Source organism: Mucor velutinosus (genome assembly GCF_035048745.1).
Source record: "Mucor velutinosus strain NIH1002 chromosome Unknown tig00001564, whole genome shotgun sequence".
Taxonomy (NCBI): Eukaryota; Fungi; Mucoromycota; class Mucoromycetes; order Mucorales; family Mucoraceae; genus Mucor; species Mucor velutinosus.
The window spans coordinates 4,233,761-4,252,562 of NW_027041906.1; the positions used below are offsets into that span (position 1 = coordinate 4,233,761).

Below are 18,802 nucleotides of genomic sequence, written 5' to 3' on the forward strand. Positions count from 1 at the left end.
TTGCTCCAATGTGACGCTACTTGAAAATAGAGATGGTGCTCAACTACAGTTTGCTGAAAACCTTCTTTCTTCTTCTTCTTCTTCTTCTTCTTCTTTGTAATCAATATACAGCGCATGGGTACTGCTCAAGAAAACTTTGATAAAGGCGTCCAGCTTCGTTTGGATGGCAACGAAGCATTCAAAAAGCAAGATTTAAAGCAAGGTAACTCTTGACGCAATCACGCTAGAGAAGATACAACGGCTGACACGAATGGATGACAACCGCCAGCTTTGACACACTACTACAATGCGCTCTTGCATTTGAAGGCTGTGGGTGGACAAAAGGAGGAATCGAAATTTAAGCAACAAAGTAGCGAGCAACTTGTCATGATTTACAACAACATGTCTGCCGTCTTTGCCAAGCAAGACCGTTGGGATCGTGTCTTGTTTTATGCAACCAAAGCAAATGAATTGGATCCTACAAACACAAAATCAAAATTTAGAATGGGACAGGCCCATTTAAGAGCTGAAAACATTGAAATTGCAAAATCATTGCTTGAGGAAGTGCAGAAGCAGAATCCCGGAGGTCAGTTTGGGTGGGGGTGGGGTATGTGTCTTGATGAGTGCTGACTATTTCTATGCAGATGCTCTAGTCAAGCAAGAATTGGCCAGGGTGGCTGCTGCTAATAAATCAATGGACGAAAAGGAAAAGTTGATCTACAGAGCCATGATGAGCAAGTTGAACGAGGAAAAGAATAGCACAAAGAAATAGGCAGTTGAATAAAAAAAAGCGACATCACCAATTGAACTTTGTGTATGAAACAACGTATTGCATTTCTAATGATGATGAAGGACTGTATCACCTAGCTGGCACACGCCTATCAGTGATGAAACGCATATCTGCTACCTTGTACCTAACAGCTCTGCTCATATTGGATCCGCTGATTGGCATAGCAACCGAGCCAATGCAAATGGTTAGTTGCATGGACACCAATGCTTCAATGGTTGTGCCGTAGTACGTTTTATTATTCCCAAGGATGTTTTCTGTTGAAATGAAACGTGCGTTTGCGCAAGCAAGATGCCATGGTGCAGTAGTGTCTATGCATAGTACTGCCAAAAGACATCTGTCAGAAACGCACAGTGTCAATTCCAACATGGCAACAGCAAATCATCGGCGATGAAGATCACAGGGACATGTACGATACCACACAGATGAGCCTGATGATGAAAATAAAGTTATCTCCTAATATCTGCTGCATTCTTTGGATTGTTCTAGTGTATTTAGAATAATGATTTATTTACAAAGAGGTATATATAGGTGTATCTATTCAAGCAAGACGATGCATTTTCTAAACAGGTGGTGGAATTTCAGTCAATGCCATGACCATGATGAAGATGACAAAGACGATAATGACAGCAGCAACAGTGTATCCAACCCAGCCATGGCCCACCCAAAGCAATCTCTTGACAATCTGCTGTTGGTTCTTGAAGTAACTAAACAGTGAATAGATGAAACATGTGAAGCCTAGACCGACAAAGATGTAAGATACAATCTTTGCATTGATGGACACTGGTTCATTGGTCCATGGCAGTGAGTAAGAAGGTGCAAAATTCTTGGTGGGCATGTCTAGCAGCGTCATGAAACCTAGATCCACTTGTTAAAAAGGACTACTCATCATCAACACACCATGCGCTTACCCACTAAGGACAATGTAGTGCCTGTTCGAATCCAAGCCAGTATATTTCTTTCATTGGCAAGGTGATCTCTTGGATCAGGGCCATCAACGACAGTATGAACTGATACATCCATGTATTTGAATACAGTAGAACACTTTTCGTTATTGCAGAGTATGAATTTCTCTGGAGCGTTTAATTCGACATCCATCTTTGCTTGTGTTTTGTGAGAAGAGAACAAAAAGAACAAGAGAAGAAAAAGAATTTTTTTACCCTCTTTAAATCATTGGCAATAGGTTTATCCATTTACACACACACACACAAAAATAACGTGTGATTTTACATAATAAAGGAGGGCATTGATGGTTGAGCTTCATGCAAATCATTAAGCTTATAATTGATGATTGCAGAAAGTTTAAGGGCCAACTGCTTCCTTTTTGAATACGAAAGGGCACAACCTCCTTTCGGAAAAAGAGAGAGAGAGAGAGAGAGAGAGAGAGAGAGAGAAATCCATCAGATCATGCGAATCGAAGGATTTCGTATTTTTTGTTTGCTTCTTCTTTCTCTTGCTCAACAATCAAATGAAAAAGACACTGATTGCAGTTGTTTGCACTTGCCTTGCTAGTCTGGTAGACGCAGGCATCTTTTTGAAAGAAAAGGATCCACTGATTCTACAAGGTAACCTCTAACATCAACACGCTTGCCACTGTCGGGCTAAGCATGGCACACATTAGGCGCAATATGGCTCTACTCTAATTCCAGCGCCATCACTCAAGTCGCCATGGACGTTCCTGCCAACAGATTTATCCAGACAGTGGCTCCATTGGACAACCTCCCCTTGCCTAGCATCGATGGAGCAACAGGTGTGCTCTACAATCGAGATGATTCTTGCTCGCCTCTCACTGTCCAGCAGCCTATCCCTCTCCCATTCTACGATGTCGATCCCAAATCAACCAAAGTGCCCAAGATTGCACTCATCAAAAAGCAAGGTGGAAACTGCACATTGATTCAAAAGATATTGAATGCTGAACATGAAGGCGCTATCGGTGCCATTGTCTATGATACTCTGGTCAATGCGACTCATGTTGACGATCGTAAAGCGGTAAAGAGCACCTTGTTCCCCTCTCCCCTGAATGTGGAGCCTTTGATCGAGCGTTTGTATATAGAACTGACCTTATGTCTTTAGGGAGTGCCACCAGAGAGCGGTATTACCATACCTGCATATTACGCTGATCATAGCGTAGGCTTAGAGCTGTATCATCAGTTGGAAAAGATGGCAGGTGTTCCTATACACAAGATGTCTGTCAATGATAATTCCAATCTCACTACCAAAATCACAGTGCGTGTATCGCTGATGCCAGCCGACAATATCAAGCCTGTTGCTTGGGAGTATACATTGCTTGTCATGCTTGTGATTTTAGGAACAAGCATTGTATTTTCAGGTAGGTTGCTATCCTATGTAAATGAAAGGGTCACTTTAGTAATTTGTATATATATAAACCAGTGCTCATGCATATTTGCATGTGGAAAAAGAACCAGAGACTTCATTCGGTGGTTGAGCGTCAGCGTGCTCCCAATAACACAGAAGGCTTGCCCATGGGTAAAGCATTGCTCACGGTGGCTAGATTGTGCGAGTTTCCTACCAGGACCATTGACTCATTGCCAGACGAAGAAGAACGCAAAAAGGTGGAGACGGTTCTATCGGATGAAAAGCAACGAGAAGCGCTAATGAATACGACGGCTGCATCGTCTGCTACTGCTGCAACCGCCAAAAACGAAAGATCCTTCTTTGGTAGCAAAAGAAAGATGCTACTTCGAAAGCCTTCATTGGCATCTGTCATTATCAAGATTGATGCGCCTATCAATAACATGTGTGTTGTATGTTTGGAAGCATTCAAGATTGGGGATGAAGTGCGTGAGCTGCCCTGTCATCACGAATACCATTGCATTTGCATTGGTAAAGTTGTTGCTGCAGCACACAACACTCATTTTACTGACTGCCTTGTATAGACCCTTGGTTGACTTGCAAGTCTGGAGAATGTCCCCTTTGTAAATTCGATTGTTCTGTCGATAGCAAATCTGAGACGGTCATAGACGATCCTGATGGTTTGGTAGCTGCTTCCAAGGTAACTGGATTACGAGGCATACTTCTGCGTCCATACCTCAGATTCAAGGCAAATCGACGCAAGAGAATAGGCCAAGTGGGTGATTTGCCAACGACTAATACGGCTGCAAGAGAAGGACAGACGCAACCATCACGCCAATCCACCGTGATCACAAGCACAGAAGCGCCTAGTTCGCCTGGATTGAGAGCTGATTTGAGAGCTATAGAGGCTTCAGAGAATGCTACACTGCAACAGCAACAACAAGAGCAGCAGGAACAACCTTTATCTCCAGCCATGGAGGCACAACATATGGCTTACGCTGCTGCCACTACTGGCAATGGAGAAAATAATAACCCTCATGCCAGTGCTGCTTCTATTATGGAAGAGCCACTAACACCCTTGCATCCTCATGAACGAGCCCTTGCTGAGCAATTACCTCGCACATCAAGTGACAGTAGACGTACTAGCCGCACTGCTTCTCTTGAAGGAGATGATGAAGAAGAGACATTACCTCGTCCATCTATGGCTACTCAAGATTATGCACCAACCATTGACACAAGCGCATTCACCTATGTGCCTGCTGTAGATGGCGGATTACTACCAGACATTGATGTGTCTTCCTTTTCACTATGCTCTATTGATTTAGATAACATGACAAACGAAGACCCACATCATTCTCGTTAACTCATGTACTCAACTATAATACTATTCTTAATCTCTCAACATCTTCTTACTCTACTAATGCTAATGTTTAAATTTTCTTCATTCAAATCAATAAACACAACCACCATCAAACTATGATAGTGCCTGTTATGGTTAAGGCCCCCCCCCCCTTCATTGCCTTGATATCAATCAATCAAACCTAATTATATCACGGTGATTGCACATAGAATATACTTTACTGTCAAAAACAACAAACATGAAATGGGTTTCAGTCAAATATCGCTCTACGTAAGGTTGAACTAATAGGCCAAAACGACGCGAAAAGCCTTGTTTCGGAGCTGACTTGTTGCTGTAATCATGATGATGGCCCAAACGTTAGCATAAGAATGAAATCACCAAAATAGAGTGGATGGTATCATGCATATCGACATAGCGCGAGCGTGTAAGTAATCATTATGTAATGATGACCTTGTCATTTTTGCATGGACCATAAATACATATAAAAGAGCTCTGATTTCCTACGTCTTCTAGAAAAACACATATACAAAATCATATTTACAAACATGTCTGGATTTCCCGCACAAAAGCAAGAGAAGCAACCTGGTCTTCAACATAAAATGGATCCTCAACCCGCTGTTGCCGAGGACTACAAGGCTGCTGGCAAGTTGAAGGGCAAAAAGTTATTCATCACTGGTGGTGATTCCGGTATTGGCAGATCTGTTGTCGTCATGTCTGCTATGGAAGGCGTAGATGGTATTACCATCATCTTTAGAGAGCACGAAAAGAAGGATGCTGAAGAAACTGCTAAACTCGCTGAAAAGCATGGTGCTCGTGTCCGTTTCGAAGCTGGTGATGTTGCTGATACTGAATTCGCAAAGAAGGCTATTGACAACCACATGAAGGAGTTTGGTGCTATTGACATCTTGATCAATAATGCCTCTGAGCAACACATTTGTGATAGTCTCAACGAGATTGATCTCGAGCAAGTTGAGAGAACATTCAAATCCAATGGTATGTAGTCTAAAAGGCCGTACTCTTTTTCATTTCTACTCACTCTGTTTGTAGTCTTTGGTATGTTTGCCATAACCAAGTTCGCTTTGAACCACATGCAATCTGGTAGTGCCATCATCAACACTACATCTGTCACTGCATACAAGGGAAGCCAACAGTTAGTTGATTACTCTTCTACAAAGGGTGCTATTGTCACCTTTACAAGATCCTTATCACAACAACTAGCAAGCAAAAACATTCGTGTCAACGGTGTTGCTCCTGGCCCTATTTGGACTCCCTTGATTCCTGCATCATTCACTGAGGAACAAGTTGAACAATTTGGCAAGCAGGTCCCTATGGGCCGTGCTGGCCAACCCAGTGAAGTTGCACCCTGTTACATCTTTTTAGCATCTAAGGATTCTAGCTACATTACCGGTTCCGTCTTGCATCCTAACGGCGGTACCATCGTCAACACATAATTTGATTTTCTTTACCCACATTTCTTTTTTTTTTTCTGTAATTTGTCAAATCAATAAAAATCAAATTCCAATCTCTTACTTTTTTTTTTATGGTACTCAACTACAGAGCAAGCATGATTGTTCATCCAGTGAAAAGCAAGAAATATCCATGTTACTGTTTATTCCAAGTCATTTCGTTACTATGGCGATGATTTGACATCATGGATCTATAAGTGCGTGCGTTTGTTCGGTAGCCCAATAGATCGCTCAGATCCCTAATGCCATGTAAAACCACGATGGTGGCAGTGCGCATTACCCATTATCATTGAGAAAGCCATTCAAGCTACTAACACATCCTTGATTCACCGATTGATAAACGCTTTCTGTATGAAAATAGTCCGTGTTGCAATGCCTATGGTCAAGAAATCAAAAGGATGATAGTAGATGAGCTCCCTCTATTGTCGAGATACAACAGATTGAAACAAAAACTAGAAACAAGTAAACGCATTAGCATGAGTCTACAAAATCAATATGATGGCTCTCGGTCGTGTGCATCCTCTTGCGCCTGGAAACCAACACCAAAAGTCTAGATAAACGTATTTGTAAGCAATTTTTACCTCATTCGTAAGACAAGCGTGCGGTTCGGATGTGATAAAGTCTGGAAAATAAGGCTATAAAAATCCGATGTGTTTTTCATTGGAAATTAGTAGCTCTCTTTTTCTCACTCTTCACTTTTCGTTTGTTTGCAATATGTCATATATTTCTTCATTAAATTTACTTGGAGACGATTCGCCTGTACCTCTTTCCGAAGAAGCCCTCAGTGAGGAGCTTGCCATCTGGGCTAATGCTCAATTCACATTTGATACAAAGCCTGGCCAAGCTATTGCGGATGATTCCTACAAGGCTGTTGCTGAACAACATGGTCTTTTTGCAACATTTGCTGGCTTAAATGATTTGCAACCACAAAACAACAATTTGATGAACACTTATTTGAATAACAACAATTACTTACTACCCTCTACATCTTCCTCTGTAAAATCCATTCAACCTACACCACAACCACAACCACAACAGCTCCAATCTCAATTATTACCAAGAATAGCACCCGCACCACTCCAACAACAACAACAACAACCACAAACCCAATCTCCCATTCAACAAAACCACAACACACCCTCTGCTCCTTCCAAGAAACGCAAAGCATCGATAGCTATCAAAGATTCAAAAGACGAGGAACACACGGATGCTATTGAAGAAGACAAGAGAAAGCGAAACACAGCTGCGTCTGCTAGATTCCGTATGAAAAAGAAATTAAGGGAGCAAGCTTTAGAGCAAACAGCTAAAGAGATGACTATCAAAGCCGAAGCACTCGAAAAGAGAGTCATTGAGCTAGAAAAAGAAGCCAAATGGTTGCGTGCGCTTGTGGTTGAAAAGGATCCTGCTTTATTGAATACAGAGTAAATTTTTCCTTTCAAGGGGCTATCATCTCTTTTGTTATTCTATCTTTGAAACGAACTCAATAAAAAAAAATCAAAAACTGACACAAATCCAATCACTCTTTGTAAATAAACATACATGTCTATAGTCTATTGTGAACACAAAATCTACATTCGATCTCAATAAAAAGCTCAATACAGTGTACAGAAGCACACAGATGCACACACACACACAGATGCACACATTTTGATTTTATATATGTGTCAAAGTTATTCTAAAAATCAAACGGATCGTATCTTCTCAAATCCGTCTTGCGTGATTTCATGATTCCAGTGATTCCATTGGCTTTGTGGATGCTATTTGTAACATGCTATTGGATAAAGAGGCTCTCTAGTTGAATGCTTATATATATGGAAATCTGATCCTCTGAAAGAGTATTGCACCATACGCTGCTAGAATTGTGTGCAGTATGACCATACTATAGCCATGACTGACCCTATCTTATGAGAAGATCCACACGGCTTGGACAGATGCCATATATACAAAGTGGCATGTCCTAACCATTGACCAAAACCTCCACCCTCCTTTATGACATGTAAATATACCCTTTGCATTTATTCAAACCCTTTTTTTGTTGTGCTACCCTGTACGTCTGTGCTTGTACAACAACTCATGCTAAACAGACATTCCCTTCATGTCTTACCAATACCCATGATCCATTGCATGTACGACACGGATACTAATTGTATATATATATAAAAAAAATTAAAGTATAATGCAAATGGATGCTTGCACAATATTCAATAGATGTTGGTCATTTACCAGAAAAAGCATGACAAGCATCGTGTTACCTGATCTATACATCTCTAAGGTGCTTGATGATATAAGCTTACAACAGAGATGTGATCTTGCTACCTTTTTCAAAGGAACCTCCGCTACATCTAGAGCCTGAAATTGCGAAATACACAATCCTGTAGTTGCATAGATGAAGGTCCCGTTTTATTTATTTTTTGGTGGGCTTTGCTACATTGTGATCATTTGTCAACCAAGTGAGATATCCTTCAGTACCCAAGAATGTTTCTTGTACAGATGGCCTACTGACGAGTGCTTCAAAGTAGTTGGCTACTCTTGGGCATGCTTCGAGAGCGCTAAATTCAAATCCATCGAGCATGTGTTTATTAAACGTAAGCATACGGATCACAAACGACGCCATGCCAATGTCTGCATAAGTGAATTCAGTCCCTAAAAAGTAGGGTCCTGTGGTTGATTGAGCTCTTAGCAATTGATCTAGCTATGTAGAATCCCTGTTAAACAAATACGCAATCATAGTCGGGGAGCTCTTCAACTTACACGAAGTAAATGTGCGTTCATGACCATTCTGTAGTGCCTGAAAGAGCCGTCTTCGCCACATGTATTGAGATATTTGTTGTAATCAGACCCGATGGAGCTACTGTAGAATTCAATAGCATAACGACTATCAGCACGCTTGACAAGATCATCAGAAATCAAGCTGAGGGAGAAAGTATGAGACAATGTTGCAACAACCACTTTTTGAATTCACTCACGCTTTCTTATCAGCAAATCGTTCACACAGATATTGAACAATTGTCAGAGAATCAGGGATGGTATGCTTATTCTCGTCGATCAAACAAGGGATTTTTCCCTCTGGAAAAATGTCTAGATACCTAAATTATACCAACGTCAATATGGTTTCTGGTAAAGACCAAATACCATGTTTACCAAGCGGGTTTGTTCTTTGCATCAATGATCACAAAGTCATAGTCTACGCCCAATTCTGCGAGTGTGATACGAGTGCGCTGAACGTAAGGACAAAATAATGCGCCGCAAAGTGTAAGCTTCTTGAAATCTGTAACGCTTTTTTTTTAGTGAGCCCAAGTCAATGTTGATTAAACACTCTATATTGACCTATTTACCTGGTGTAGCCATTTCTGATAATGTAAGAGATAACATGAAAATCTGCGGCGATCTTTGGTATCTTAAATATGCCATACTATGTGAAACCCCTGCCACTATTTTTCAAAAAAAAAAAAAAAAAAAATACAGACTAAATGAATGCAGTTGCATAACACCCATAGCAAGTGATAGCCTTGCAAAAGATACAGCTGTGAATATCCCTGTTGGGATCACTCAAAGGGTATATCCGATGTTGTATTTGGCCACTTCCGAATATCTGGTTCTCAAACATGTGAAGCAAATGAATCAAATTGCGATTTTTAAATATTCCTCTGAATAAGCAATACTACTATGAGTCACTGTCAAAGTATCATGAGCAAATGTTCTTGAGCAAGATGCCATTTCGTTGCATTCTATATTTGAGTTTTGTATTTGGATAAGCCATTCGCAACGAGTACATCAATTACATACAGAAATACGCAGCAGACATAGACGAGAGTTGTAAGGTAAAGCTACACTATGTGTTAATTCGCAATGCTCCTCTAACAAGCTTCAAAAACATCAATTGCCTTTTGTAAGAATGCATTTTGCAAGCCAAAACGGTTTGAAATGACCGCTTTCAAAAATACTTTCCAGATTGGCCAGATTCTAAACAGTTTCGACTTGCTCAAACTATTTTGCCAGTTTCGACTATATAAAATGTGATAATCATCCAATGCTTCCTAATACATTCTTGGAGCGCTTTTCAAGGCGCTTCTAATGGTACTGATTGTAGGTGGTGTTTTGAATAAACTTGTTGAGTAATCTTGGAAACTATGAAATGAGGTTTTTTGGCGAAAATGCCAAGATTTTGCATATGAAGGCCTCCCAAACAAAGGGTCAGGGGTTGCCTTGGATCGAGAGAAACATTTTGATTTAATACATACCATAGAAAAAGTCTTCGTTTTTGGGGTCAAAAACGCGTTCGTCTGATTTTCGATGAAAATCATGAGGTATCACGCACGGATTTTGATCGATTTTCGACGATCCTGAAAAAGTGGAGCAAAGGTACCAGACAGTGATTGCCAGATGAGAGCAATTGTTTGGTGCAATTCTGGGTGGCCTAAAACGGCTTTTAACACGAGAAGATGCGGTTTGAATGCACCCAAATTTTGCAGTGTCTTGCATAGTTTTGAATAGTAAGAGGTAATAAGAGTATCTTGTATGTTTGTATTTAAGCTATTTTGCACTGATACCGACATGGAGTATCTTGGAAACGTTGGGTGAGCTGCTACAGGCTGTCCATCAAGGGCTCCTGCCTAGTCTTAGAAGCTTAAATAGTAGGATCATATGCCATCTGCAATTATATGGGTACTGATGATATGCAGCGATTGAAAGTGCTTGGACAAGATTTGAGAAGTAATGGATTCTTTAGGCTTTGAAAACTAACTGATGTAGATAATTACTAAAACGAATATAACATAATCTTTGACAGGGAGTAGTGTAATGTCTAAGCATTAACAGTAAACAGCATCTTCTCGTTCCACACTGAAAGCTTACTCGTGATATATAAATCTGTGGAAACAGCTATTGACACAGACGCATATCATACTAATGAGCGTCAGATGGAATAAGAGCGCTAGGGTTAGCGACTTTAATACAAAAATCCTGTTTGAATTGCTTCAAGTGCTGAACTCTATGTCAACGTCTTTTGTATTCAATGGTCTCCACCCCCTTCCCCTTTTTTTGAGCTCATCTTTTGAAATTATTCTAAAACGCGAACTGACTAAATTTGACACCTTTTTTCTTTTTCATTTTCATCTCTACAGCTACACACAAAAAGATCATGGCTACATCAACACAACTACCGACTAAATTGCCACCATGGCCTCGATTGTCCTATGCTCTAGCCAAGCACCTTGTCCATAAAGATGTACCCAAGACATTCCTCACACCTGCAGAAGAAGAGCATCTGCACACAGCACTGGCATCGTTTCAACAATGGCAGCACTTTATCGAACTCAAGATGGACACAGCAGCAGGACCAGAATGCCAATTCACAAGCCATCAACTCACTGCCTTTCGAGTGCGTGCTTTACTCTCAGAGCAATTTATACCACATTTCTTTCAGCACAACAAACAAGAGGATCAGCAAAATCGACCATGCTGCCAACAATTGAGACTGGATATTGATAAACTATGCTTGGAAGCAAGGCAGATTCAAGACAATCAAGAAACCACCATTGCTAAGCTAGAGATACCAAAAAATCAATTGCTGCTGGATACTGATTCAACAACCACGATTACAGCAGAAGAACAGCAGCAGATACAGCAAGACGAGCAACAACATGCAGCTCAAAACAGTGACCATGTCCCTTTATTAGATATTTATCATACACTTGAGTTTGACATGGCGGCCATGATTGAGCAACGAAAACTAGAGGAATACCAAGCACAAGAAGAAGCCCACGATGAAGAAAAGAGCCAAAACAATAATAATAATTCGACTGTAAGTAGGAGACTTTTTTTTTTTTTTTTTCGAAACGGAATCTGACATTTTGCTGGAATACAGTTGCACATTTTAGATGATTCAGATCAGTTCAACCTCAAGTATTTGCTCAAGGGCATTGCAGACAACCGAGAAAAAACAAACCTGACAGATCGAGAACTGCGAAATCTGTTACTGGACGTCAAACCTCACAAATCGAAATGGGCAAATGACGACAAAGTGGGACAGGAAGATTTGTATGAAGCATGCGAAAAACTATTGACAGATTTGAAAAACTACACTGAACATTCTACACCATTCTTGACCAAAGTCAGTAAAAGAGAAGCGCCCGATTATTATGAAGGTAAGAAATGAAATGAAAGGGGGAGGGGGAGGGAAGCATTATGCCTGTAGCCATGACTTGACCATTTTTGTCATAGTGATCAAAAATCCAATGGATCTGGGCACAGTGTCAAAGAAGCTCAAGGCATTTCAGTACAAGAACAAGAAGGAATTCGCCAATGATTTGCACTTGATCTACCAAAATTGCTTGGACTACAACACAGACCCTCACAGCGAATATCGCAAACATGCCATTGCCATGCGCAGAAAGACGGATCGACTATTACCCCGTGTGCCTGATATCAATGTCAAGGAAAGATTTGGAGGAGAGGAGGGTGATGATCCCATGGACATGAGCGAGGATGAGAGAGCATCGGCTACACCAGCACCTGAAAGCGGCGTCATTCCAACCATCAAGCTGACGCTCAACAACAACCACAGAGAACGTAGTGCGAGTCGTGCCTCCAGAGAGAGATCCGTCACGCATGATTCATTGGTGGACGAAGGATTTCATGCCAACTATGCTGGAAAACACCCTAAAAAAGGCACAACGCAACCACACACTGCTATCGACACAGCGCATGAAGAACAGAGTTTGCATCAAGAATTAGAAATGGACAAGGGCGAATTACAAAATACAATCTGGAGAGAAGTGACCAAAAAGACCAGAGCCAAAGCGACGGTAAATGCACACAGTAGCTATAGGTAGCATAACATGCTGATGGTTTTCATGTAGACGGACATAGAGAAGCAGTATCAGTTTGACTTTGGCAATAGACATGCTATCACCATATCGTCACTGGACATGGAACGGTTCAGTTTAATGGAGCGTTTGCATCACCAGCCTGAAAGCACCAAGAAACTCATGCGTTGCAGTCGGGCCGCATTCTCGAGGTGGTTGGAAAGATATGAGGGGATGGGCGGCGGCATCTATGATAATTTCGACCTGAATTCTGAAGATGAAGATGGATTTGACGGAGGCTTCTTTTTCTCCCGTAAAAGTGATCAACCCAAGCCTACCGATGAGGACGATGCGATTCGAAATGACCTATTTCTGCCCGAATATTCGACCGTGCCTGGATTGCCCGAGATCGAAGGTGTTTCTGAGGAAATTAACAATGCAGATGAGTACTATGGCAATGAGGAGGAAGACGAAGAGAAAGATGGGCAGCAGGAGCACACTGCATCCAATAAAAAGAAGAGAGAGCTTCCAGTGCTGCTGGATCAATACAGTGCTACAAAGCGCACTGATCATGGTTTAGGTGCACTCATGGATGACAATATCAAAGAGCTCACCAACATTCGATTCATGTACAAAAAATGCAATGCCATTCGCAACAACACCCCACTTGGCGAATCCAGTAATACAATCAGGGAGGAGGAGCAGGAAGAAGAAGAGGACGATGACGACGATGCATCCATGCCGACATCCTCTACACCAACACATACTGCACCGTCGATACCACCTAATGCTTGTTCTGATGTCTCCTCCATTGAGATCAGTCAAGAAGCCACTCACCAAATGATGCAACGCACGATTATCCAATTACTGACGCATGCTGGATTCGAGGCAGCACAAGGCGGCCCCTTGAACGTCCTGACCGATCTTATGGCCGAGTATTTCACAAACATTGGTAAAACAATTAAAACATATTGCGATACGCATAGCAAGGACATGACAGGCGAGGAGATCTTACTGCACTCGCTGCATGAGAACGGTGTGAGTCAGCTGGAGGATTTAGAGACCTATGTTACGGATGATGTGGAGAAATATGGGCATCGCTTAAAAGACGTGAGCAGACGTTTGGAAGGCACGTATCAAGAGCTGGTAGCGGGATCTACGGAAGCATCGGTGCATGATGAAAGCGAGTTGTTTGGAGATGATGATGCATTTACTGCGTAAGTATATATATATATATATATATATATATATATATATATATGTGCGAGAAGCTTTACCGCGTTGCAAGAAGCTCTAACTTGTATCTTTTTTGCAGAGGATTGTTTGGCGAGGCATTGGGCCAGGATTTCTTTGGTTTTAAAGAGCTGGGATTGGACCAAGAATACAACATGAGTTCGTTGCAAATACCAGCCAAGCTTTGGTTCAAAAACGATGAATCAAAACTAAAAAAGATGGCACAAGGCAAAACAAAAGGTATGATTCTTTACACACACTTGCATCGGATCACATCCTGGTATTGACGTTTTTTGACACAACAACAGAGGAACCTCAGTGCAAGCACCCAGCGCCACCACCATTCACGCCTGTAGAAAGCGAGGATGCCTTTATCGGTTTATTAAAACCATGGTACAGGAAACGCATGCAAGACAATCCACAAAATGCTGCAATGGAAGATGAATTCAAACCTACTAAAAAGAGCAATCGCCCCAAATACCCACCTATTCATATTCGATCTGCCAATGCAGCACACATCAACAGTAACAAGCGCAAAGCACTACGAGATGGATCCAATACACTTCATTCGACGGTTCTGATGGAGGAGAAAAAGAAGCGTAAACGAATGCTAGAGGAATCCAAGCTACAGAAGAAGAGGCAGCGATTGGAACTAAAAGCACAAAAATTGGCAGAAAAGGAGCAGAAAAAAAAGTTGCGTGAGGAGAACCGAGAAAGAGAGAGATTAGCTAAACAGCAAAAGGAAAAGAAATAACACATATATTTAGATTGAAGGGGGAGGAGGAGGGGGGGTTTCTTATTTATTGAAAATTAAAGTATATGAAGTATTTTTTTTTTCAAAGAGTATATATATAGTATTTAAAAAGAAAAGAAAAGAAAAGAAAAGAAGAATTAATATATCTGGAAAAGATATAAGGCTTGTTAGTAGTAGTAGTAGTAGTAGTAGTAATAGTAATAGTGAGCGGTTGTTTGACAAAGACAGAGATGATACAAAGAATAACATATGTATAAAAGTTATGTACGTTGGTGAGATATAAAAGAGATATCATGGCTAGCAGCAGGAGAGATTGCTGTTGATGTAGTGTTAGAAGATGATGTAGAGGGCTTGGCGATACTTAGGTTCTCAATGATCAAAGGCGACGAACTTCCTGCTGCCATATTGGACGCGTTGTTGGCAACAGCAGCATACATCATTTGCTTTTCCACCTCTAAACAAGCTATACCAAAGAGCAGTTAGTACAAAGCATCAAGGCCATACTTTAGATAGAAAGTATACTTACTGCTAATCAAGTGTTTACCATACGTATACTTTTTCAAACCTTGAAGGTGAGGCTTGATCTTTGCTACCAACAGATCGCGTTGATTCCCATCAACGACATCAAGCATCTTTTGGACAACATAGTTGGCATATTGGTCCTTCATCATGGACATTAATGGATAGGATCTACGCAACAAGTCAGACTACTACACAAGAGAGGGCATTTTTCCTTTTTTTTTTTACCCATCAGGTCGAGTCATGAGCACTTCTTCAATCAATGCTTGTCGATCCTCTTGACATCCATAGGCTACACACTTCTCAACCACGTTACTGGCAAATTTATGCTTGCTGAGCTGAAGTGTATGTCCTCTGACTTTGCTGATAATCAGAGCCTTGTCCTTGGGCTTACCGTGCTCCAAAATGTGCTGGATCACATAGTTTCCGTACTGATCTTGCACTAATTGGCTAGTACTTCTGTGTAGTTCTTCCAACAAGTAAATCTACAGTGAGGATGGTCTGAGTACCCACGCATAAAACCTGCAGAATGATGGACTTACTGTTTGATCCTCAGGGCAATGCTCAAACATTCTCTGAATTACACGACAGCCATAAGGATGCGTTGCTAGATGATAGACTTGGCCATAAAACGTATCAATAATGAACTGAATATGCTGCGCAGGCACACGCTCAATTGCCTTTTGAACCACATGATTGCCGTTTTGATCCTTGACACATTTCAATACACAGCCATCCAATTCACGGATCAAGACTGCTTGCTGATCCGTCAGTACGTATTCCAGTGCTTTTTGCACAACACGACACCCGTACATTTGCAACGACAAGGACAAAATGTGTCCCTCCATGTGTTTAGCAAGCACCGTCTTTTGTGCTTGATTGCCGTGCTCAAATAGCTTTTGAATCACATAGTTGCCAAATACATCTGTCATCAGTTGCAAGCAGTTGGGTAGAATCTCGTCAAAAACAAACTGCTTATCATCGCTGCTGGCTGTCTCCAACTTTTGTTGGATAAAACGACTACCGTGCTGATCGCCACTGAATTCGACAACATGGTGAATGATGTCGCGAAGTCCGAATTTCTTGTTCTTGTTGTTGCGGAACTCTTCCAACAAAGGGCTACGGATAATAGGAACAACAGCCTCAGCGGTGGCGGCTGATGATGATGGCGTTGTGCTGGATTCATGCATCGAGTTGCTGTTGGGTGTCATGGATCCGTTGTTGCGACTGCTGCGAGGAGGAGCAGGGCTAGCAGGTGTACTCGGCATGGATGCACTGAGGCCATTGTTGGTGGAGCCGGGATAATAGCCAGAGGTACTGAGGTTGGGCAAGACACCAGCAACCAAAGATGGCATTGGTTGCTGCTGCTGCTGCTGCTGTAATTGCTGCTGTCTCATCATTTGCTCTCTCAGTATCAAAATTTGCTCCTGTTGCATCAGTATCTGGCGTTGACGAGACTGCAACTGGAGCAACAAACGGTCATTGGTAAGTGATGGCTGCTCTTGTGGCTGGCCCATGCTCGATGTGGCAATGGTTGGTGTAGTTGGCTGACTGAAATCCGTGTTGGACATGATTGAAGGACTTGCTCTACCAGAGAACTCGCCCGAAGTGGCCCATTGATTGACAAAAGAAGAAGAAGAAGAAGAAGGAGGAGGATGTAAAGGTGAGCGCATCATATCCTCATTGCTGTTGTATCTGTTGCCTTTATACTCCATCATCATATCGGGCGTACCCACACGGTCACTACTATCCCACATGGTATTTGGGTGGTATCCTTGAGGTGTTTGCATTCTACTACTCTTGTCCACTTGAAATGATGTATTAGTATACATATCCCTTGAAACGCACTCCACACGATTGAGATAGTTACCAGGAGACATTGCACCACTCCATGGCATTGAATTCTCGTTCAATACAGCATCTAAGCTTTGAGGCGGTGGATGCATAGCAGCAATGTTGCCTTGCTGTTGCTGACTCATCCATTGATAGTATCTCTGCTGCTGCTGCTGCTGCTGCTGCTGTTGCTGTTGTTGTTGTTGCAAATGCCTTTTTGACAGAGCCTCTTCATGCTGCTAAACAAACCCAAAAGAAGTATTTTAAGGAGTGAATGTGGGATCAGGGAGAAAAAAGAAAGATAAGCAATTTAGACTCGATTTACTTAAAGGCTACTATGACAAACCTTTTCATTCAGACTTGCTTGACTCATGCCCATCAGTAGCTGACTATACTCGTAGTCTTCCATTTGACGCTGCTGTTGATTGTTGTACTGATGATGTTGAGCTGTAGGTGGAGTGGAATTGGCACGAGGTGGAGGCGAGGCTACATACTTGCTGCGGACAGGAGGTGACATGGGCCGTGACAAAGGGAAACGTGCATAAGGCTGTTGTTGCTGAGCCAGAAGATCTGCATTTCCATCAGTAGTAGTATCAACTGCAAAAGCAGGAGTGGATGGCTGCTCGGCTCCAGAAAACACAGAGAAGTAGCCTCGCTGATTATGATTGCCCTCGTCCAGAATGCGACTACTGCTGCTGCCATTATGATTCAAACCTCGCTTGTTGGCTGGTGCCTGAGAAGAAAATGGTGAACCTGATCGGTGATAGTTCTGTATATCAAAAGAGCGCCCAGATGTTTAGCTTGTATAATGTGCATCTCATAGATATACTTACATCGAGATGAAACTGTTGCTGTTGCTGCTGCTGCTGCTGCTGCTGCTGCTGATGTGTTTCCACATTAAAGTAACTGCTTTCTTCCAGTTGATTGCCTTGGAAACCTAAAATGAACCTACAGTTATGACTGGGGCTTTCGCATCTAGTGGATGCTGTACTTACTGTAATATTGATCCATATTGGGACGGCTGCTCTTATTGCTTTTGTTGCTAGCACTGGACCATACTTGACGAGATGAAGATGACGGGTCAAACAGAGGAGAAGCTACAGGCTGATGGTTGCCCTTCCATGCATGGTGGCTGCCAAGTAGATTTACGTGCTCTCCAGTAGTGTTTTGGATGGGAAACTGAAACTGATGAGGATCAGGAGGTGCACTGCTTGGTCTTTGCTCTAATTGCTGTTGCTGTTGTTGCTGCAAATCCAGGTACAATTCATTTTCAGGTTCCATGCGGCCTCTCATCAAAGCAGCAAGCTATCAGTAGGTTAGAGAGATGAATGAATCCAAGGAGGAATTCAAAGCTGTACCTGACCCTGTGGTTGATTCCTGGCTTTTGGTTGCTGTAGATCAGGTTGTCCCCGAGAAGAAGGAAACTCCATTGCAAACGGCTGTTGCATCATATATAACCTCTATTTTGTACGCGTGCGTCTGTGTTTTGCGATGTATGATACAGTTATGCTTTGAGTTATATACAAGTATATCCAATGCAATGTAGTATTATGTATAATGTTGATCTATGTATAAAAAGGAAAAAAAAAAAAAAAAGTGAAAAAGAAAAAAAAGAAAAGAAAAGGGGGAAGAAAGCGAGGGCAAGATTTTATACCATGTTTAATATATACTACATTACTAAAACATGTCAGTATGGGATTGCCATCCAACCACCTTCTCGTGTCTGTGTGCCTTGGCTTCCATTTGTTGCAC

The 18,802-nt window shown here is 41.8% G+C and overlaps 7 protein-coding genes across 7 annotated transcripts; 5 read left to right on the plus strand and 2 right to left on the minus strand.

Annotated features, from left to right (window-relative positions):
* Positions 1-114: 114 nt before the first annotated feature.
* On the plus strand, positions 115-751 carry STE23_1 (metalloprotease; the record flags this gene model as incomplete). Its single annotated transcript, XM_064830873.1, has 3 exons — positions 115-202; positions 269-565; positions 624-751. The coding sequence occupies 3 exons, from the start codon at positions 115-117 to the stop codon at positions 749-751; spliced, it is 513 nt and encodes a 170-aa protein (XP_064683375.1).
* Positions 752-1,328: 577 nt separating this feature from the next.
* ATC70_011688 (Malic enzyme) lies at positions 1,329-1,864 on the minus strand (the record flags this gene model as incomplete). Its single annotated transcript, XM_064830874.1, has 2 exons — positions 1,329-1,624; positions 1,678-1,864. 2 exons carry the CDS (start codon positions 1,862-1,864, stop codon positions 1,329-1,331), a joined length of 483 nt encoding a protein of 160 aa, XP_064683376.1.
* A 370-nt stretch (positions 1,865-2,234) lies between these two features.
* Positions 2,235-4,442, plus strand: ATC70_011689 (uncharacterized protein; the record flags this gene model as incomplete). Its single annotated transcript, XM_064830875.1, has 5 exons — positions 2,235-2,331; positions 2,388-2,755; positions 2,840-3,095; positions 3,158-3,610; positions 3,664-4,442. 5 exons carry the CDS (start codon positions 2,235-2,237, stop codon positions 4,440-4,442), a joined length of 1,953 nt encoding a protein of 650 aa, XP_064683377.1.
* Positions 4,443-4,984: 542 nt separating this feature from the next.
* ATC70_011690 (uncharacterized protein) lies at positions 4,985-5,890 on the plus strand (the record flags this gene model as incomplete). The annotated part of the gene is made up of 2 exons (XM_064830876.1): positions 4,985-5,432; positions 5,487-5,890. 2 exons carry the CDS (start codon positions 4,985-4,987, stop codon positions 5,888-5,890), a joined length of 852 nt encoding a protein of 283 aa, XP_064683378.1.
* Positions 5,891-6,619: 729 nt separating this feature from the next.
* On the plus strand, positions 6,620-7,330 carry ATC70_011691 (uncharacterized protein; the record flags this gene model as incomplete). Its single annotated transcript, XM_064830877.1, has 1 exon — positions 6,620-7,330. One exon carries the CDS (start codon positions 6,620-6,622, stop codon positions 7,328-7,330), a length of 711 nt encoding a protein of 236 aa, XP_064683379.1.
* Positions 7,331-8,309: 979 nt separating this feature from the next.
* Positions 8,310-9,253, minus strand: ATC70_011692 (uncharacterized protein; the record flags this gene model as incomplete). Its single annotated transcript, XM_064830878.1, has 5 exons — positions 8,310-8,597; positions 8,657-8,816; positions 8,872-8,991; positions 9,047-9,173; positions 9,241-9,253. 5 exons carry the CDS (start codon positions 9,251-9,253, stop codon positions 8,310-8,312), a joined length of 708 nt encoding a protein of 235 aa, XP_064683380.1.
* Positions 9,254-11,045: 1,792 nt separating this feature from the next.
* Positions 11,046-14,698, plus strand: NOG1 (Nucleolar GTP-binding protein 1; the record flags this gene model as incomplete). Its single annotated transcript, XM_064830879.1, has 6 exons — positions 11,046-11,708; positions 11,772-12,051; positions 12,128-12,711; positions 12,766-13,928; positions 14,027-14,184; positions 14,253-14,698. The coding sequence occupies 6 exons, from the start codon at positions 11,046-11,048 to the stop codon at positions 14,696-14,698; spliced, it is 3,294 nt and encodes a 1,097-aa protein (XP_064683381.1).
* Positions 14,699-18,802: the final 4,104 nt, after the last annotated feature.